Source organism: Miscanthus floridulus, chromosome 9 (assembly GCF_019320115.1).
Source record: "Miscanthus floridulus cultivar M001 chromosome 9, ASM1932011v1, whole genome shotgun sequence".
Classification (NCBI taxonomy): Eukaryota; Viridiplantae; Streptophyta; class Magnoliopsida; order Poales; family Poaceae; genus Miscanthus; species Miscanthus floridulus.
Window position 1 is genome coordinate 8899939 of NC_089588.1, and position 22173 is coordinate 8922111.

At 48.6% G+C, this 22173-nt stretch overlaps 1 protein-coding gene and 1 non-coding gene across 2 annotated transcripts; both read right to left on the bottom strand.

Moving 5' to 3' along the window:
- Window positions 1–8509: 8509 nt before the first annotated feature.
- On the bottom strand, window positions 8510–8932 carry LOC136479180 (uncharacterized). Its single transcript, XM_066477128.1, has one exon. The coding sequence runs from the start codon at window positions 8930–8932 to the stop codon at window positions 8510–8512; it is 423 nt and encodes a 140-aa protein (XP_066333225.1).
- Window positions 8933–14915: 5983 nt separating this feature from the next.
- LOC136484655 (small nucleolar RNA R71) lies at window positions 14916–15024 on the bottom strand. Its single transcript, XR_010766156.1, has one exon. It is a non-coding gene; the product is annotated as a small nucleolar RNA R71 (small nucleolar RNA).
- Window positions 15025–22173: the final 7149 nt, after the last annotated feature.

Below are 22173 nucleotides of genomic sequence, written 5' to 3' on the forward strand. Positions count from 1 at the left end.
TCACAACGTCGTACAAGGTCTTCTGCATCGGAGATGGCTGTGGGCCAGTAGAAACTAGCTCGGAAAGCCTTGCCGACCAGTGTTCTCGAGGCCGCGTGGTTGCCGCAGGAACCAGAGTGAATTTTGAGAAGTAGCTTCACTCCTTCGTCTTGGGTGATGCATTTCTACAGTATCCCTTCCTTGGCACTTTTCCTCATCAAGTTGCCGTCCACCAGCACGTAATGCTTGCTTCGACGAATTAGGCGTTCGGTTTCAGTCTTGTCGGCGAGTACCTCGGCGCTGGTGAGGTACTTGATGAATTGCTCCCTCCAATTGGCGGCCGATGAATGTACTGTAAGTACCAGCTGCTCGGCAGGGGGAATTTCCTGAACTTCTTTCTCTTCCTTGATAGATGGCGTCAGGTGATCTTGAACGAAAACCCCCGGCGGAATCGTGGCACAAGAGGAGCCTAACTTGGATAAGTGATCGGCGAGCTGATTTTGATCACGTACCATGTGATGGTACTCGATACCATAGAACTTCCCTTCAAGCTTCCTGATTTCGGCACAATATGCATCCATCTTTTCACTGGAGCAGGACTAGTCTTTGTTGAGCTGGTTGATGACCAACGCGGAGAACCCGTACACCATGAGGCATTTGACGCCGAGCTCGATGGCTATACGGAGTCCATGGAGACATGCTTCATATTCAGCGGCGTTGTTGGAGGCCAGAAAGTGTATCCGGAGAACGTATTGGAGCTTATCCTTGGTCGACATAATGAATAGAATGCCCGCACCAACACCGTTGATGTTAAGGGCACCGTCGAAGTACATCATCCAGTGCTCGGGGCAAGTGGCAGCGATGGGCTCTTAGATCTCAGTCCACTCAGCGATGAAATCAGCGAGCGCCTGTGACCTGATGGTAGGCCTACTTCAGAATTCAATGAAGTGCTGAGCTCAATAGCCCACTTGATGATGAGGCCATTGGCCTCTTTGTTGTGGAGAATGTCCCCCAAAGGGAACTCGGTGACCACGACGATCTTGTAGTACTCGAAGTAGTGTCGGAGCTTGCATGACGTAATCAGAATTGCGTATAACAGCTTTTGTACATGAGGATAACGTGTTTTGGGCTCATTAAGTACCTCGCTGATGAAGTATACCGGACGTTGCACCTTGTAGGCGTGCTCGGCTTCCTCGCGTTCGACAACAATAGCTATGCTGACGACGCAAGAAGTGGCGGCGATGTAGATCAGCAGAGTTTCATCTGGTCGTGGTGCCATCATGATCGGAGGCTTTGTTAGGAACAACTTGAGCTGCTCGAAAGCTGTGTCTACCTCTTTCGACCAGGAGAAGTGCTCGGAGGCCTTGAGGAGTTTGAAGAAAGGTAGCCCTTTTTGACCGAGGCGTGATATGAAGCGGCTTAAGGCAGCCATGTAGCCTATAAGCTTCTGTATATCCTTGATGCATGTCGGACATTTCATGTTGGTGATGGCGGAGACCTTGTTAGGTTAGGTTCGATGCCTCGAGCACTGACAATGTAGCCCAGCAGTATACTGGATGGAACTCCAAAGATGCACTTTGAAGGGTTCAGCTTCCATCGATACTTGTTTAGGTTGGCGAAAGTTTCCTCAAGGTTGGCGATAAGATTGTCAGCGGTCTTGGTCTTTACGACCACATCATCGATGTAAGCCTCGATGTTGCGGCCGATCTGTTGGTCAAGGCACATCTAGATGGCCCTTTGATAGGTTGCTTCGGCGTTCTTGAGTCGAAGGACATAGTTGTGTAGCAGTATGCACCGAAAGGCGTGATGAACGATGTCTTGATCTAGTCTTCTTCCTTGAGGGAGATCTGGTGATAGCCGGAGTGACAGTCAAGGAAGGAGAGCAGTTCACAGCTGGTGGTGGAGTCTACAACCTCGTCTATCCGAGGCAGACCGAAGGGGTCTTTAGGGCAGTGTTTGTTAAGATCAGTATAATCAACAAACATTCTCTATTCTTTATTCTTTTTTCGAATGAGAGCAGGGTTTGCTAACCAATCTGGATGATACACTTCTTTTATGAATCCGGCAGCTAAGAGCCGTTTTATTTCTACCCTAATAGCCTCCTTCTTGTTTGGCACGAATCGGCAGAGTTTCTGCTTGATCCGTTTGGCGGTCGACGAGATATTCAAGGAGTGCTCGATCTTCTCCTGTGGTACCCCTGGCATGTCTATAGGTTTCCAAGCAAACACGTTGGTGTTGGCATGTAGGAAGGAGACGAGGGTGCTTTCCTATTTGGGGTCAAGGTGAGACCCAATCTTCACGGTCTTGGAGCGGTCGTCGAGGCCGAGGCCGACCTCCTTGACTTCCTTGGACTTGGTGGAGGCATGAGGAGGCTCCAACTCTGGAATCTCCATGTCTTTGGTAGGCACCGTCTTGGCTTTGGTGACAACGCTAGCCATCTGGATGGAGAGGTCGGTAGCTTCGGCGAGGGCGAGACTTTCTGTGTCACAGGCATAGGCGATGGAGAGGTTGGCCCACAGGGCCAAGACTCCTACAGGCAAAGGCTTCTTCAGCACCAGATAGGCGTAGTGTGGTATGGCCATGAACTTGGCCAGAGCTGGCCGACAAAATATGGCGTGGTAGGTGGTGTCAAAGTCGGCGACGTAGAAGTTGATATGCTCGATGCGGTAGTTGCTTGCCGTGCCGAACTGCACTGGTAGGGTGATCTCTCCAAGTGGTTTGGATGCCCTGCTAGGTACCACACCCCAGAAGGAGGAGTCTAAGGGTCTGAGATCTATTATCCCGAGGCCCAACTCCTTTAGGGCTCCGGCGAAGAGTAGATTCAAAGCGCTCCCACCGTCGACGAGCACTTTTCTAAAAAGCACCTTCTGGACGGTTGCATCGAGGACGAGGGGGAAACACCCTGTGTAGGGTATGTCTGCCCACTGGTCGGCTCGGCTAAAAGTGATGGGAACCTCGGACCATGGGCGATAGCTGGGGTTGGCGGTGGTTTCTTCTGAAGTGACGGCGAGCACTCGTCGGGCGGCGAGCTTCCATTCTTTCCTGCTCTCGGTGGAGGCGAGGCCTTCGAAGATGGTGGCGACCACCTTGTCATGGTCTTAGAAGGCATTGTTATTGCCCCCAGGTGGTCGGCGACCTCCATTCCCACGTCCAGCTTTTTGTCCTAGAACTCCTTGGCCAAGTCGAGGCAGTCCTTCATTTTATGCTTGGCGTTCTTGTGGAGGGGGCACGGGCCATTGAGGATCTTCTTGTACTGCTCATCGTAGTTGTGCTTGGCACGAGGCTCATTGATGGTAGCGACGATGTGGTCTGGCCAGCGGCGGTGATTTTGACTAGGCTTGGATCCTTCTGGCCGGTCACGACCGCTGTCCCGGTGGAAACTACAGTCGTCGTAGCGGCAGTCATTGTGGCATCGGTCATTGCCGCGGTCATCATTGTGGCGAGGCGGGCGATGAGTGCCTGTATCTTCGTTGAAGCGCACCTCGGCTTCCTCGGCATCGGTGTACTGGTTGGCGGTCGTGATCATCTCGCCGATGCCTGTAGGTGGCTTGCGATTGAACTTGGAACGAAGCTCGCGGTGATGAAGTCCTCGGATGAAGGCGGTGATGACCTCGGCTTCCGTGATGTTAGGAATAGAATTCCTCATCTCAGAGAAGCGTCTAATGTAGCTGCGAGGAGCTCGAACATCTTCTAGGTGATGCGGTTGAGATCATGTTTGGTGCCCGGCCATGTACACGTAGCCATATAGTTGTTGGTGAAGAATTTCTTTAGCTCTTCCCAAGATCCGATGGAGTCTGGGGCGAGGCTTGTGAACCAGCTCATGGCGGCTGGTGTGAGCATGACGGGAAGATAGTTCGCCATGACGCTGGTGTCTGCTCCGGTGGCCCGGACAGCAGTGGCGTAAGCCTATAGCCACTGTGTTGGATTCATCCTTCCCTCGTAGGGCTCGACCCTAGTGATTTTGAAACCATGGGGCCATCGAAGTGTTCGGAGCACCCTCATAAATGCTGGGGGCCCTTCGGGGTTGTGGTCGGTGTCGACTACAGCATTGCTGACGTCGATCGGCTCGAGAGCTGAGTCTGGGTTTCCGTACTCCTTCTCGTACTCCTAGCGGCGGTGTACTTCGTCTTCATGGCGACCGAAGCGACGTTGCTCGATATGCCGTCGTGCATCCCGGAGGTTGCTGAGGTGCACTCGAGCGTCCTGTTCGACCTCCTGGTCGTGTTGGCGAAGGTTTTCGGCGCGGTGGCCCCCGGCTCGCCCCTAGAGAGGCAGTGACTGGTTGGTGAAACGGCTTTGACTGGGGCGACGATTGGATCTCGGCACAGCTGATTGGTGAATCATGCTCATGGAGCACGAAGGTCTCTAATCCTCGCGGATCTCATTGACTTGACAGTGTGCCGCTTTAAGCATGGCAGCGACCTTGGTGAGCTCGGGTGTCTGCAGGAGGCGAGCGAGCTCATTGGCGGCTACTGCCAGATTGGCACTTGGGGTCTTGAAGATGTCGTGGCCGTCAACGCAGAGAAACTCTTCGTCAAGGTTGTGATGGAGCGGCCTTCCTTGCGAGTCGAACTGGTTGTTGCGAGCTACCTCGGCCATCGCAAGGGCGTGCTCATTTGCATAGCGCTGTGCGCGATTGACGTTCCGGTTCTCACGAGTGGCGCGTTCCTCATCGGTTTCGCCATTCCGAGGGGGGCTATCGACGCTGACGTTGAAGATCGCGCCACCTCAGAAAGGCGGGAGAGGGGGTTGCTCAGTTCAGGTTTTGGTGAGGGTCTCCATAGAGCCCTGGGACTCAGAGTCCGAATTTTCCTCCAGGATGGTCTGGAGGGATGCTCTGTGGCATCGACTGGCGTGCAGCATGTTGATCGTCGGCGGGAGCTGGTCGGCGATCTGGTTGGTGAGAGGATGGATATCCCCCACTTGGTCGGCGAACTTGCCCCTCAGGTTGTCTTGGTAGTTAGCGGCGGCGTTGGTGAGCCCAAAGGGTAGGGCCATACCCCCTGGAGTTTGCCAAGCAGCCCCCGATAGATCCAGATCAGAGGGCGGTCGGCACTGAACGAAAGTGTCCAGAGCCGACTCGGCGATGGAGAGGCAATCGGTGAGCTTCAGACCAACCCGATCGATGGATTCGATTAGATCATCATTGTTGATCTGCTTCCTCTGATAGCGAGGAAGCGGGCGGTGGGTTGTTGATCAAGGCAACCTCAGAAGTGGTTCCAAGATCAGATCTATAGTTGCAGGTGCGAGGGTGGTCAGCGTAGAACCAATCTACACTGGCTCAAGGTGCTCTCGGACTCCGTCAGCATTGATGACCCACGAGATGGATCCAACCGTGAAGATCTGGCCGTGCTGTGGAAGGGACGAAGAGCCTACGGAAAAAGCCATCTTGTTTGACAAGGAAACGACACGCAAGCCCCTACCTGGCGCGCCAACTGTCGACATAATATCGTCGGCAGTCCTCCAAGGGGTATCCCATGAAGGTAGATTGATCGGCAGAGGAGCGTGAGATCAAGAACAAGAAGGCAACGGAGACACATAAGCTAGACAGGTTTAGGCCGTCAGTATGACGTAATACCCTACTCCTGTGGTCTATTGGTTTGTATTGACTATCATATGATATTGCGTGCATTTGGAGGGGGTCCCTGCCCGCCTCATATAGTCTGGGGGCAGGGTTACAAGTCGGTTAGATCTGAGAGATAACCGGAAAGTAATAACAGATTACCGAAATCATGGGATCATACGTATCCTAACAGATCTCCTAGTATCTTCAGGATATCTTGCCGGAGTCTTGCGGGAGGCGCCGAGTAGAATCGTGCCCCGCAAGGCTTTGTCTTGTGGGCTGGGCCACCCCTAGGGGCATAGCCCATGTGGTCTGCTGTGGGTATCCAGGGTCATACCCCCCACATGGTCAAAGCAGCAGTCGGTCAGGACGCGGTGGCGTTAGCCTAGTCCCTTGAGGAGTGATGCGCTCTCGAGGGGGAGCTCGACTAGATTCGCAACATCACGCAAGTGGTCGTCTCCAAGGTGTTCGGGTTGGGACCAAGCACCAGTACGCCCGCCGTCCAGCTGGCAGAGGTCCCGAATGAAGTTCGGGCGCTCATCTCCGATAGCATGTTCTATGGGGCATCAGGGGTGCTGACCTTGGTGGCGACCCATCACCCCGATCTGGACTTCACGGCCATCTACCAAGGATACACCGATGGGTGGAGCGTAGACAAAATCCATGCACTAGGGAAGAGTTTGGTGCCACATGCATAGATGGTCGTCGAGCAGGTCACCGTGTAGTGGGTGATGGAGGCTTGTCGTTCAAGCGTGGCTGAAGATGTGCGTCGAGAAGATGTCGTCCAGTCTATGGAGGGAATGGAGACTAGGTGAGAGGCAAGCATCGCCCCACCCCCAACAGAGCTGAACATCGTCCCTACCGGAAGTGAGCTGCCTTTGTCCTCATCGACTGTGCCATCAGCCGATGCCGCTGGGGGGCCATAATATAGTTTAGAGTAGAAATAGTTAGTTCATTTAAAAGACAAGTTCATGGGAGAGCCATCGTGTGAACAGTTTTACATTCATGAATATTTTGAATTCGTTTTGTGATGAAATCATTCATGAGGGCATGCTTGTCCCATCCGCCCTTGTTTTTACCCTTGCGTAGCTTTGTTTTTTGTCCTTTCTTTTTCGCACCTGCCCATTGACCCATGGGCTATAGCCTTAAGAACCTAGGCATGGCCCATGAGGCTCAGCTGCTTGTGACCATAGGTTGTGGTGTGGTGTGATCGGTCAGGAGGTTAAAACATAAGTTATGTACGGTAATCAAAGGAATGGAATGCCCTTTCTTCTGGGCGATGCCCTTTCATTTGGGTGAAAAGTATTACTATATGATAGTAAAAAGGAGGATTGTATCGCACCCTCATGGAGCCCCCGAGCGCCCTAGGCCGAGAGTGCTCTGGCTAGAGTGCTGTAGGAGCAAACGTTGAATGGAAAGAAACGGTAAGACCGAGCTTTAGGGGAAGAAACAACATAACTGTTCAATATTCCATGTGTTGGTGAGAACATTGCCGTTGTCGTCCTTTAGTCGAAAGGCGCCCAGTTGGATCCCCTTGGTCACCGTGTGGGGTCCTTCCCATGGTGAAGAGAGTTTATGTTTCTCTTTGGTTGACTGGGTCCTTCAGAGTACAAGATCACTGACCTCGAGGATCCTCTCCTTGATTTTTCTTTCATTATACCTACGGAGAGTTTGTTGGTAATGAGTGGAGTGGATGATGGTCATCTGATGAGCCTCCTCGAGCAAGTCAACCATATCCCGCTGAGCCTCCGTGGCTCGGTCTTGGTCGAAGGCCTTTACTCTCGGGGCACCATGATCGAGGTCAGAGGGCAACACTGCTTTGGCTCCGTATGCGAGGAAGAAAGGGGTGAACCCTGTGGACTGGTTTGGGTCGTTCTTAGGCTCCAAAGGATCATTGGGACCTCTGCAACCCATCGCCCGTCATACTTTTTGAGCCAATCTAAGATGCGAGGCTTGAGTCCTTGGAGGACCATGCCATTAGCCCACTCGACTTGATCGTTAGTGCACGGGTGACCGACCGAGGCCCAATCGATCCTAATGCCGTATCCGTCACAGAAGTCCAGGAACTTTTTCCCGGTGAAGTTTGTTCCATGGTCAGTGATGATGCAGTTTGGAACACCAAACCGATAGATGATGTCGAGGAAGAACTTGACCACCTCTTCTGAGCGGATATTGGTGATGGGCTTCACCTCTATCCACTTGGTGAACTTGTCCACCGCTATGAGTAGGTGAGTGAAGCCGTCGGGGCCTTTTTGAGGGGTCCGACCATGTCGAGGCCCTAGATCATGAATGGCTAGGTGATGGGGATAGTCTGAAGCTCCTACAGTGGCAGATGAGTTTGTCGAGCATAGAATTGGCATCCTTCACATCTGTGGACAACCTCCTCTGTATCTCGGAGTGTAGTGGGCCAGTAGAAATCTTGGTGAAAGGTTTTCCTGACCAGCGACCTCGGGGCTGCATGATGCCCACAGATTCCATCATGGATCTCAAGGAGGGGTTGTTTCCCCTGGCCGGTTGGGATGGACTTCATGAGTACTCCTGACGTACTCCATTTGTAAAGTTCATCACCGATGGCGATGAATGTCTTGGCGCATCGAGCGATTTGTCACGCTTCAATCCTTTCTGGTGGGAGAACCTCCTCGAGGAGGTGGGCGAGCAGCGGTGCTCTCTAGTCATCTAGATCGAGTGCCATCATGACAATGTCGGTGGGTGATGTTTCCATGGAGGCGCTAAGGTTGGAGCCCCCGAGTACTTGGTTGGGGTCGGGGCACGTCGGGAGGTTGGAGCCCCCCGAGTGCCAGATTGGTGTCGGAGTGCGTCTAGGTTAGATCCTCTAGAACGTAGGTAGACGGCTCATGGAGATCGTTGATGAACCCCATCTGGAGACGGAACCCGCCTAGCGGCCAATTTTGCGAGGAAATCGGTGGCATCATTGTCCTTTTAGGGGACATGATGTAGTTCGATCGCTCAGAACTTATCCTCGAGCTTGCGCACCTCTTGGCAGTATGCCGCCATGAGAGGGCTCTTGCATGAGGACTCCTTCATGACTTGGTCGATGACCAACTCCGAGTCGGCATGGACATACAACCGTGTGGCGCCGAGCTCGATGGTGATGCGGAGTCCGTTGATGAGGGCTTCATACTCCGCGGCATTGTTTGAGGCCAAAAAATGGAAACAGATCACGTAGCAGAGCCTACTCCCATCTAGGGAGATCAAAACCACTCTAGCCCCCGAGCCGGGCGCCATGACCAACCCATCGAAGTACATCGTCCAGTACTTGTGGGTGACGTCTAGGGTCATGAGCTGGACTTCTGTCCATTCGGTGATGAAGTCAGCAAGAGCCTGAGACTTAATAGCAGTGCGAGGGATATACCTGATGTCATGGCCCATGAGCTTGAGAGCCTACTTGGAGATCTATTCCGTGACATTGCGGTTGCGGCTGATGTCTCCCAGTGGGTACGAAGTGACAACCATGACTTTGTGGTCGGTGAAGTAGTGTAGGAGCTTTCGGGTCGCCATCAGCATGGCGTGTAGAAGCTTCTGAACCTAGGGGTAATGAACCTTGGCGTCGGAGAGTACCTCACCGACAAAGTATACCGGCCGTTGGACCTTCAGGGGGTGTCCTGGCTCCTCCCTCTCAATGACAAGGGCGACGCTTACAACATGGTTGCTTGCCATGATGTAGAGGAGGAGGGATTCTCCTTGTTCGGGAGCGACAAGGATCGGGGCCGATGTCAGTGATGCTTTGAGGCTTTCCAAAGCCTGCTGTGCCTCCTCTATCCAGACGAATGCGTCTGTCTTCTTGAGAAGTTTGTAGAGAGGCATCCCCCATTCGCCTTGTCAGGAGATGAACTAGCTCAGAGCGGCCAAATAGCCGGTGAGCCTCTGTACGCCGTTGACGTTGCGTATAGGGCCCATGTTGGAGATGGCCGTGATTTTTTTGGGGTTGGCTTCGATGCCTTGCTCGGACATGATGTATCCAAGGAGCTTCCCCTTCGAAACCCTGAAAACACATTTTTTGGGATTCAATTTGACGCTGAACCTTTGGAGGTTCGCGAATGTTGCGGCCAAGTTTGCGATCAGGTTACTAGCTTGAGCCGTTTTCACCACTACGTCATCTACATAGACGGTGATTGTTGGTTTTGGCCACTCGACTTGGTTAGGCTGGTCAGGCGGGTCGATTTGGTCGGTGAAGCATCACTGCATGCATCGTTGATAGGTGGCGGCAGCATTCTTTAGACTGAAAGGCATGGTTATGTAGCAGTACCAACCATATAGGGTGATGAATGATGTCATGACCTGGTCAGACTCTTTCATCGCGATCTGGTGATAGCCTGAGTAGGCATAAAGGAAGGAGATGATTTCGCATCCTGAGGTGGAGTCGACTATATGGTCTATGAGTGGCAAAGGAAAATGGTCCTTTGGACACGCCTTGTTGAGGCTAGTATAATCAACACACATTCTCCATTTCCCATTCTTCTTTTTCACAAGAATAAGATTAGCTAGCTAGTCAGAGTGGTATACCTCTTTGATGAATCCGGCTGCCAGGAGTTTGGCGATCTCCTTGCCAATGGCCCTACTCTTCTCATCGTCAAAGCGACACAGGCATTGCTTGGCAGGCTTTGAGCCTAGGATGAGGCGTAGTGCGTGCTCAGTGATCTCCCTTGGTATGCCTGGCATGTCAGAAGGTTTCTACGGGAAGACATCGCGATTGGCGCATTGGAAGTCGGTGAGCTTGTTTTCCTATTTGGCCAGGAGCTTGGTCCCGATCCACATCATCTTGGTCAGGTCGATGGGGTTGATCCCCACCACCTTCGTTTCCTCAGTTGGATGGAAGGTAGTTGAGGAGGTCGGCTCATTGCAGTCAAGAACTACCGGAGTCGCCGAATTCCCGAGCTCCGGAAGCTCAGCAGAGTTGATGACAGCAGTGGCGAGCTCGTAATGCTCGTGGTCGCACGTGTAGGCGTGCAAAAAGGTGCTACCCACGGTTATGATGCTGTTTAGTCCTGGCATCTTCAACTTGAGGTAGGTGTAGTTGGGGATCACCATGAACTTGGCATAGCATGGCCGCCCCAAGATGGAGTGGTAGGACCCTAGAAAGTCCACCACCTCGAAGGTTAGGACCTCCGAGCGGAAGTTGGCTTGGTCGCCAAACGTGACGGGCAGGTCGATCTACCCGAGCATGTACGCCTGCGTCCCTAGGATTATGCCATGGAATAGAGAGCTCACTGGGCAGAGCTCCGACTGGGGGATGCGCATGGCATTAAGGGTGTCGACATAGAGGATGTTGAGGTTGCTGCCTCCGTCCATCAGCACCTTGGTGAGGTGCTTCTTGCGGACGATGGGGTCGATGACAAGCGGGTAACAACCTAGTCGGGTGACATGGGAGGGATGGTCTCTCCGATCAAAAGTGATCAGGGAGTCCAACCAGCTAAGGAAAGAGGGGACGGCCGACTCAGTAGTGCATGCCCCTCTGTAGCATACCTTGTGCTGGCGCTTGGAGTGGATGGCATCGGATCCCCCAAAGATCATGAGGCGTTCCTCAAAGTTGGGGAAGCCATCATCATCCTTGCCCACCATGCCTCCTTTGTTTGCCTCCTCCTCCTTACCTTTCCCTTCCTTTGGCTTGCCGGCCTACCACAGAAAGTGCTTGAGGAGCTCACAGTCCTTGTAGAGGTGCTTGACAGGATAGGCATGGTTGGTGCATGGATGCTCCATGAGCTTGTCGATGTGGTTAGGCTGGCCCTACTGGGACTGATTGCTCACACGATCGGTCGCAGCGACCAAGGTGCCGATCCTTCTTGTTCTTCTTGCCCCTTTGTGTGGAGGGGCCTTCACCTTGGTCCTCGCTCTTGGCCTTGCCCCTGTCCCACCCGTTGCTGAGGACCGCCCTGACCGCCTCCTCGCCGGAGGCGTGGTTCGTGGTGATGTCGAGCAGGTCACGGGTGGTTTGGTGCTTCACATAGCCAAGCTTGTGGATCAAGGACTCATAGGTTGTCCTAGAGAGGAACGCGCTGATGACGTCCATGTCGACGACATCAAGAAGGGAGTTGCACCGCTTTGAGAACCTGCGGATGTAATCCCGTAGGGACTCATTGGGCTCCAGCTGACATCTCTTATGGTCCTAGGAATTCCTAGGACGGACATATGTCTGCTAGAAATTGCCAACAAAGACCCTCTTGAGATCCGCCCAGTCGCAAATGCTGTTAGGTGGAAGGAATTCGAGCCATGCTCAAACATGCTCCCCCACATAGATGGGGAGATACTGGATGATGAAGTGGTCATCATCCACTCCTCCGGCTCGTCAAGCGAGCTAGAAGTCTTCGAGCCATATACCGGGGTTGGTCTCCCCGGTGTATCTGGCGATGTTGGGGGGTGGTGGGAATGCGATGACTAAAGGACCATGGCCTGGGCCATCCCAGCTTGGGCTCCAGTGGTTTGGTCGGCCACCATGCCTGGGGTGTGTGTCCCCTCATCCCTCGATGGTTAGGCCAAGGCCTATGCCTCCTGCACATCATGTCGGACATGGCGTCGATTGTTGATGATGCTATGAGCATCATGGTTCGGCCCAAGCCATTCACGCATAGGTGGTCGGTGTGGAGCGGGCACTGGGTCGGGCTGTGGTGCAGCCGTGGCTTCCTACCCATGCCCGGTAGCTATAGTGGTGAGTGGATGGAGCAATTCGACTAGTGCGGCCCCAGTCCGCCGGTTGGACAAGAGGCCATGAGCCAGTGTCGCGATGCGGAGCTCTCCGCCTATTGAACGGCGGTGGTCTTCACCAGCGCCTGGAGGTTCTGGTGGATTGCCTGTTCCTAGGGGTCGGCAGGCTTGGGGAGGCCACGTAGAAGCATCGCTGCAGCAGCGATATTCTAGCTAGCCCAAGCAAACTGAGGGGGGTCATTCCCTCCATCCAGGATGGCCTCAAGCGCCGCTCGTCAGGTGATGCGCATGTGGCGACTAACTATGCCGCCTTTGTCGTAACTCCTTGCCATGCTCTTGCGCACACGCGAGGGACTTCACATGATGGTCTAGAGGGGTGTGAGTTTGTAGAGACTCTGCTACCACCGGTGGCTATCCCGGGGCATCCGCCATAGCGCACTCTCGGGATAGAGGGTGGCCAGGTGCCATGACGTCGCCGATGCTGGAGCCATCGCTTTCAACCTCATCATCGACAAGGTCGTGAAAGGAGGCAAGAGCGTAGCCCGCCATCCCCACGAACCTAGATGTGAGAGGGGGCAGCATCAACATCGTTTGGATCCCCCATGAGCATGTGTCCCTAGGGGACGCGAAGCCATAGGGGAACCGGTCGCACGGTGGTCACGGTGGGGACAATGGGGTCCCCCCGGAGAGTTGGCGGAAGGTATTAAATAGTGAGTAAAGAACAAAATGTACATCACTCACCATGGGGTTTCAGCCCAGCATGGGCTGGAGGTGAAGCGCGAGTGTCTCGATGTTGGGGTCATCGAGTGGCCAAGGGCTGGTGAAGAGCGCTCCTCCTCTAGTGGACGTCGGGGCGAGTGCCTCCTCACGAAGCCGGTCGGCGACGAAGTCCAGACTCCTGAAAAGGAAAGTCTAGAGCAGCTAGAAGATGAGAGGAGCCCACATCCCAAAAGGTGGGAGCGTAGGAAACTCCAGTGAGCCGAAGCAGATCGCATTGCTCGAGCCCGCCATGACGAAGATGGTGGAAAGGTGGGCCATTCGATAACCAAAAGTGAGAACGCACGGCGTCTTCCCCACGAACGGTGCCAACTGTCGGTGCGAAAAGTGACCAACAAGTAAATATTTGTAGTTTTGCCATGCATTGTGATTGGATGTGGCCTAGCACTCAATGACACATGATTTATACTGGTTCAGGCAATGTGCCTTATGTCCAGTTTCAGTCGGTCGGTGACTTTATTCCTAAGCCCAGGTGCTCATGGTTTGCTGGGGTTGTTACAAATGAGTAGGAATGAGAAGGGGGTGTCAAAGGCCCGGTCGGACTCTAAGCCGAATGGTCGAGAGAGTGATGGGTGCTCTAACATGCGCTAAGTATTGAAGCATATGCTCTATGTAGCTTTAGAGTTCTAGAGCTATTGAGCTGTTCGAGTCCTCAGGTCATCGAGTCCTCGAATCGTCTAGCTTCTCTTTTCAGAGGATCCAGAGAGATTTTTAGGAGAGAGCTCATCCCCTTTCATAGTCGAAGGGGATAGCCTTACAAGTCAGAGAAAGAGAGAGAATGTATATGTGTGCTACCTAGTCTTGTTGCCCACGCTGTTGGGTACGAGATAGTCGTCGGCGCCCACAATACTGTTTATGTCAGACTCATGTGGCAGGCTCTACCGTGTTTGCCTAGTACGGTAAATGTTGGCGCCTACAATACTGTTTGTGCTCTGACATGCCTGGAAGGTTGCACCGTCCTGAAGGCGCGCAAGGTATGGCAGGGTACGGTCCGCATTATTGTGGTTGACTTGAGCGCCTTACCTTATCTGCTTTGCCTGATCCTCGGGCCCTCACCAAGCGAGCATCCTCGGTCGGTTGTTCCCAGTTGGCCCCAACTGTGTCGGTTGGGGAAGAGCTACGAACAAAGGTCTGGCGTATCCCCAGTCGGAAAAGGAGGCCGGAGTCGGATTATGGTCCCACCTTGGCCAGGCCTTCCGGTCGGGGACCGGATCGTTGTCCTGGCCTATCATTATGTATCTAGACCAGCCCAGGAGGCGAGCGTTTGTCGCTATGCCGTCTACTGGGCTGAGTTTTTGTAGGAAAGCGGGTCCATTAGGGACCCCGGGTTTATGAACTCGACAGGTTGGTGATAAAAAACCATTCACCACTGCTTTAGCAGGCTTACCCTTGTTTTGTCAATTTATATCTAATGTAGGGTAATGTATGTCTGGTTTTGACCTTCCAGAAAACTACATTGAAAATCCAAAAGCACTAATTAGGAGGACTAAAGTTCAAAAATCCAAGCACGTTTCAGCTTTAGCTTTAGAAGAAAAATAGACAGAATGTTGCTCAACACCAGTGTTTGAGATCATGGCTAACAAGACCCTCCGTTAATTCTCTCCTCCAAGTGCGGCCAACGTCCGCACTAGACTAACGGTTAACATCGGAGATAATGCATTTAAACTTAGGCCAGCTCTCATCAACATGGTGCAAGCCAACCAGTTTTGTGGAAAGGCAAATGAAGATGCGAGTGCTCATCTCCAACACTTCCTAGAGTTTTCCAGCACTTTCACCATCAATGGAGTCACTCAGAATGCCATATTACTTCGCCTCTTCCCATTTTTACTTTTGGGGAAGGAAAAGCAATGGTTCTACGCCAATAAAGATAACATTAACTCATGGGCAAAATGCTCCAATGCCTTCCTATCAAAGTTTTTCCTCATGGGCAAAACCAACGCTCTACGTGGTAGAATTTCAAGCTTTCAACAACAACATGATGAATCTGTCCCTGAGGCATGGGAACGCTTTCAAGATTACATATCAGAATGTCCTCATCATGGGATGAAGAATTGGCTACTCATGTAGACGTTTTACCATGGATTGACTAACTGCACCCATAAAAATATGGCTGCTGCTGCTGGAGGAGCATTCTTATCCCTCATAATCCCACAAGCAACAGCTCTTGTTGAGAAGATGGCCTCCAACCAAGGATGATCTAAAGAACGTCTTCAATTCCGCAAGAAAAGTGGAGGTATGCATACAGTCAAGGAGGTAGACATGCTGTCTACCAAGATGGACCTGCTAATGAAGAGGCTCAAAGATCGAGCCAATGAGAAGCAAGATGTCGTGCACATTTATGATTCCCACATGACCTGTGAAGAATGTGGAAACACTGGACATTCAGGGAATAATTGTCCCGAAACCCAAGAGGATGTGAACTTCATCATCAACAACAACTATCGTCCTCAACAGAATCAAGGATGGAGTCAACAACAGAGGCCTACTTATCAAGGTAACTATCAAGGTAATAATTACAATAACTCCAATAATCAATCATCCTTGAAAGATTTAGTATATGGACAAGCTAAAATTATGGAAGGTATGTCTAGAAAACTAGCTTCCACTGACAAAGTCTTAAAAAATATAAACAATAAAATGGATAGTTTCTCATCTGCAGCTTAGCTTTAATAAAATGTTAGAATCACAAATAGCTCAGTTGGCGGCTACTATTCCATCAAATAAAAAAGGTAAGATTCTAGGGCAGCCAAAAGATCATGAAACTGTGAATATCATTGAGATGGTAGATACAGATTTCTACAAAGAAGTAAGTTCTAGAGGATGGCAGGATGAATCCATGCTCGAAAAGAAAGGTGACTTTGGACGACCTGTCATTCCAATCAAGATTGGACTTCATGATTTTGAAGAAGCTATTTGCGACCTTGGTGCAAGTGTTAATGTTATGCCAAAGGTAATATACGATTACATTTTACAATTTGGTAATTTATTGTACACAACCATGCTTGTGAAGCTTGCAGATAAATCTATTCGCAAAGTTGAAGGGATTGCAGAAGATGTATGTATACAAGTTGGAAGCTCGTACGTACCCATGGACTTCGTGGTCTTGGATACCGGCCATGATTTAATGGCACCCATAATCCTAGGACATCCTTTCTTACACACTGCTAAAGCAACCATCCATGCTAGGAGTGCCAAGATCAGTTTCCAAATAAAAGAAAGAGTGGAGAAGTTTTCATTTAAAAATAGCAAGTTGCACTCCACTAAATTTTTGCATGAACAACCTCCAACCAAGAAAGGTAGAAGCAAGAAGGAGAAGAATCAACTACAAGGAACACAAAAACTCAAGTTTGAACAAGGAAGGCTTGAGTTTGCTAACATGATCAACACACTTCGATCTAACTATGATCATCTCCTTGCTTTACCATTCAACACCAAGAAGGGAGATCTAGGTCTACCAACAATCGAATGCTCAACTGGACAACAAGTCTTCCACAACACCTTTTGCAATCTTGGATCTGGTGTCAACATCATGTCCAAGGTAACATATGACAACTTGATAGGTGAACCTTTGTTGCCTACATACACTCAATTACAGATGGTGGACCAAACAATTCGATTTCTAGACGGAATAGCAAAAGATATCTTGGTGAAGATACAAGATGACTATGTACCTGCTGACTTCATGATTCTCAACATGGGAATCAATGAAGAGATTCCTCTCATCCTTGGAAGACTGTTTCTCAACACTACAAACGCTGTCATCTATGTAGGATCTAGACAAATCCATTTCCAATTTCCAGGATGGAAGGTAAAGTGTGTTTTCAATGGTTATACAACTAACAAATAGGTCAAAAAGAACTGCCCAAATAGAAGACGTCACGCAACATTACGCTGAAGAAATCAACTTCCCAAGAACAAGGAGGAAGAACAAGTTGAGAAGGAAGAACCCGCTACATCAAAGTTAAATTCAAAACCTAGAAAGGTATGGCGGAAGAAGGTGGCGTCATCATCTGAATTACCACCACTAGAGGTACCACTACAAGAGCCTCTATCTCTAGGATCAAATGAAGAACAATTCGAAGAGAAGTCTGATTCAGAAGACTTAAAACACTAAATCTGCGCCAAAAGGTAAATCGGTAGTTATCCATATTTACTTTTTCCAAATGCATTCATTCTTGCACTTAATATAAAAAATATAAATTTTATGTATCTAACTTATCTTGCATGCATTTTCCTTTAGCATATTTATTTTCTGCATTGCATTGAAAAATATAAAAATAATAATAATATATTCTTGCATAACATATATATGAAAAGAAAATAAAAAGTTTGACCAAGCATAATAAATTTAGTCTCATTTTGAGTTTTGATGTTAAATAAATCAAAGCCCCATATGAATAATTTTGTGGTGTGTAACAACCCATAAGACTATTCATTGTGGTGGCAATAAAAAAATGTGAACGCATGAAGGTTCACTCTTAATTAATAATAAAAAAAATGTGAGTACATGAAGACTCATGCTTAGTTAAAAGAGTTGTGATTTTTACTTTAATAAAAACTTAAAAAAAAGAGAGAAGAGAGAGATCATGTTCTTTGATAGAGTAATTTTTGGTATTCTTGGTCACTAACCTTTCAGGTGATGATTAAGAAGAGGAAAATGGCTGCAAGATCTAAAGACATGATTGTGCCATAATGGGCAAGAACAGTATATGGTTTGGAGCCAACCCACACCTGATCATTCAAGGGGCTCATGGCAAGAACCTCCAAGTGAACAATGGCAAGCAGGATATCCCCAACACTATTATGATAGTAGGAGATTTTTCTGGCAAGACCAAGAAGCAACTTCAGATGGACATCACTCATCTCAGGGAGGATGAATATCCTACTCTGGCCGTGGGTACCACGACGAACAAACGACCCTTCATCACATCGACAATAGGCTTGAAACCATTGAAGAAAGAACAGCTGCCATGCAAGGTACTTTGCATAACCACACATAATGGCAAGCAACCATGAGACACGAGATGACCAATCTTCAACAAACAACACCACCAACAACACCAACATATGGAGACTCTGTTCCAACATTTCAATATCCGGCCAACTCACTAAGCTACCACGCCAATAACCAGCTTGGCGGAGAGAAACCCTCATATATCCAACTAAGTATTTCTTTTTTTTTTTTTCTTTTTTTTACTTTATTACTTATTAGTTTTCTTTACATAAACAAGAAATATATATAAAAACACAATAAAAAGAGTGTGTATATAATTTGCTTTAATTTCTTTTTAAGAGTTGAATAAATAAATAAAAGGGACTCTGAATAATCTCTAAAAATGGAAGTGATGAATAATTGCTCTTTTGAAATTCCTTTCAAGTACCTAGTTTTTAGTCTTGAATTCTTCTGAGTTTTAGATAAAGCTGTTTTGATATAAAGATTTACTCTAAACTTGAAACTTGTGGGTAGCATATGCTTGATCTAAGTCTAGGTCATTGACGGATACGATATGAGAAGGTCTGAGCTACTATTTATCTTGTTGCAAGTAACACTAAAATTCTAGAGATTTACCTTTTGAAAAACATAAAAATGTTACATGATGAGTTCCTATATGACAAAAGCTTGAATTCTCACCAAAGCCATATGTGTTATCTAGATTAGGAAAACTTCCACATATATGCTGCTTGCTTTTGCATTGAGTTTTGTCAAGCTTTATGACCCTTATGAGAGATTTGTCATGCTCTTAAAATAAAGATCACATACACACCACTCAAATATGTACTACTCCTATACTGGGGGTAGGCGCAAAAACATGTCAATCCATTTAGATCCACTCAAAAATGTTTTACTCCTACATTGAGAGTAAACAAAAACATGTCTGACAGGTTTTCCATCCACCAAATAAATGCTCCAAGTTCTTATTGCTATTTCTCTAAAAAGTTTTGTTGCAAAAAGAGATATGGGGCTATGCAAAAGTATTAAAAAAATGGACACAAAGATGTCCGAAATATTGAAAACAATGGGTACAAAGATGCCCGCCTGAAAAAAAGAGAAAATAAAGATAACCCCTGCTCTCACAAAAATATTTCCAAGTTTCAAGAGAGAGATATGTTTTCAAGGAGCAAGGTAGAATTAGGTTTTCACCACATCCACTACACATGTCCACACACATGCATATCTTGATTTGATTGTATGACTCATTTCTCTTTGGATCCAAGGTTTGACTTTACGATATATGTATTGCAAGTATGTACATGCTATCTCCACACCTATGAGCTCTACATAAGCTTTAGTTGTTGGAAAAAGGCACAACACTATTATTTTTGCCTTGGTGAGGATCCACAAATACCACATATATTGAGAGACTTGAGAGTGTCATACAATGGGATCTCTGAATTTTATTTTGAAAACATATAAAAACTCTGAAACAATGGTGGAACAAAGAACTTGAAACATAGTACTTGACTTGATCATTCTATCTTTCAATTGCTCAAGACCCAAGTGAAGGCTAAGAAGCCCCATTGAAGTAAAAGGTAATATGGGTAAGTTGGAAAGATATATCAGTTTATTTTAATCTAAAGGAGAATTTTTGATTTAACACATGTGTACTTTTGAGGAGTGAAAACATTGATGCAACTACTGATCCATTGTTAAGTTTAGCTTTGCTCAGGGATGAGCAAAGGTTAAGCTTGGGGGAACTTGTTGACGGTCGTTAACTCTCATTTTTACCCATCAATATAGCATGAAAAATGGAATAAATATGATCATCAACATAGGTCTAGGAGTTTAAACTGACCATTTCCACAAGTGTTGGTGAATTTATGTCTATAGGAGGATTTAATTAGAAAACAGGCAAAGTGGACCTATCCGTCAGAGAAAATCACGATCATCCACGACAAAACCACCGTCCAAGGAAAACCACCGTGATTTGACCCAAACCGACATAGGGAGGGGCTAGTCAGCCCCACCTGTAGGTCGGCCGGCCTATGGGGGGCCACATGTCGGGCCCTGCTTCGAAGGTCGGTTCCCCACTGCCTTTGAGAGTCTATCTTTGTCGTAGTCAAGGTTGGTTTGAATCAAAGGACGAGATGATGAGTTGCCACAGATTCATGGGCCCACAGGATGCCTGGTGCCCCCTATAAAAGGAGCCCCCTACCTCCTCCAGAAGGCATTCTGAATCATTCATTTGGCATCCCAAAGATCATTCAACCTCAGAGCTCCCTACACCAATATTCGTAGGCATAGCTAGCTAAGTTAGATCTTGAGAGTCAACCTTCCCGCTTGGATTCTCAATCCTGTCAGAGTTCGTCTTGGTATAGCCCTGTATCCTTTATTATTCAAACATTTGCTATGACATTATTCTTCATATTTACTATGTCCTTAGTTTACTTTGATTATATGTTTGGTGTAGTTAGAGTTATCATTATGTTTATGCATAGGATTGCAAAGCGCTCATTCTTGTTGATGAACGGGGTGAGTGATCGACATTGTGTAAGCGTGGTGCTTATACATTGTTTACCTGTAGATGCACCCTACATTCCGGATCATGTGGTAGATCGCGTAGGTGACAGCCTCGTTGAGTCCTTTGTAGTCCACCTCCCGTCTGTAGGACAAGTAGGACCTAGTTGCGACGGAAGTAGTCAAGCTATGTTCTTGCTCTTCTTTAGTAATGCCCCTTATGCATATATATGGAGTTAATCTTTTGGCTAATGCTAAGTATATATGCACATCATTGTATGCTTTGACTTGCGACAAGAATAACTTAGGAATTAATCTTTCTTGTATCTACTTAGACTTGCTATTGCTATCTTATGGAGTACTCTGAGTGTTACATTTATCATTTTTATATTATTATATCTTTTGGTTTACCCCTGTCTAGAATAAGTGTTTGGCTTATTGATCCATCATAGGAAAGTTATCAATATTCTTTTGCCAAGACCTTCCCTATGGTAAAAATATAAATAACAAAACCTAGAATACTCCCGGTGAAGTGCTGCAATGATATATCTATGTGCTTGCAGAATTTCATATCTTTCTAAGTCACATAAATACCACAAGCATTTTTGGTGTCATTGCTAGAGATTACATCTTTAGTAGTGATGATAAGAAATGTCAACAGACGCTATGAAGACGGAGGCGCCACCGCCGTTGCCGGTGTACGAGGCAACACTTACGACATCCACCACCACCACCGCCATAGACCAGCAGCTGGAGGACCACGTAACGGCGGCGGATGACTAGTCACCGGGGACGGAAGCATCGGTGCCCATCGAGGTGGCGGCGTTGATGGCACCCACCACCACCGACGACCCAGACCACGCTTTGAAGGGGTCTGTTGGGGATGCCCTATGCTGAGATGAGAGAAGAAGGTGAACCAAGCTAGCAAGCAAGGATGAGCCGAAGATTTTTGTGACGCGAGCCAAGCAGATGAGCTCTCACGTCGGGGGACACGTGTCTTCCTTTTGAGGCGAGGTGCCCATGGTGACCTCGCACGTGCCAGGGGCCTCCCGTGCGCCAAAGGAAAGGAGCCACCGGGGATCTCCCGCCGGCTGAGGGAGAGGCGATGCTGGGTCCGCGAGTCGGGGAGGAGGAGCCGAGGCACCGCACGGGTCACCGAAGCGGTTGCGGTGCCAGCAGCGAAATCGGGCAGCCTGACGGCATGGTTGAAGAAAGAGTGCCCAAATGATTTAGAAAATTTCAAAGTCCCACACGCTAGGGTTATATAGGTGAGGTTTTTGTAGAGGCAGGCCAGATTCCTAGCCTAACCATTTATAGAGGCGGCTCCTGAACTGAACCACCTCTATAAATAGATTTGTTGAGGCGGCTAGAAAGTTGATCCGCCTCTACAAATATTTTTTAGATTTTGTTTTACAATTTTCTATTTCATTCTATTGTGAAACAATAAAATTTTCTAACACTATAAATTAGAAAAAAATATAGATAGTCACACACATACATAAATGGATACATAGATAGTCACACACATAGATACATAGATAGTCTCACACTTACACACACAAATGATACCCTCCATCATCTAACAAATTTGCCCTAGCCATCTTTTTGTTCCCAAGGCAATATGCCTTTTGGGAGCTTCTTTTTTATTGCACTAATCCTCTGGGGAAAGTCTGCACCTGATAGTTGTTGTATTCGTTAATATCATCCACGCCGTCAACTCCGATAGTGCTCTGTTTCC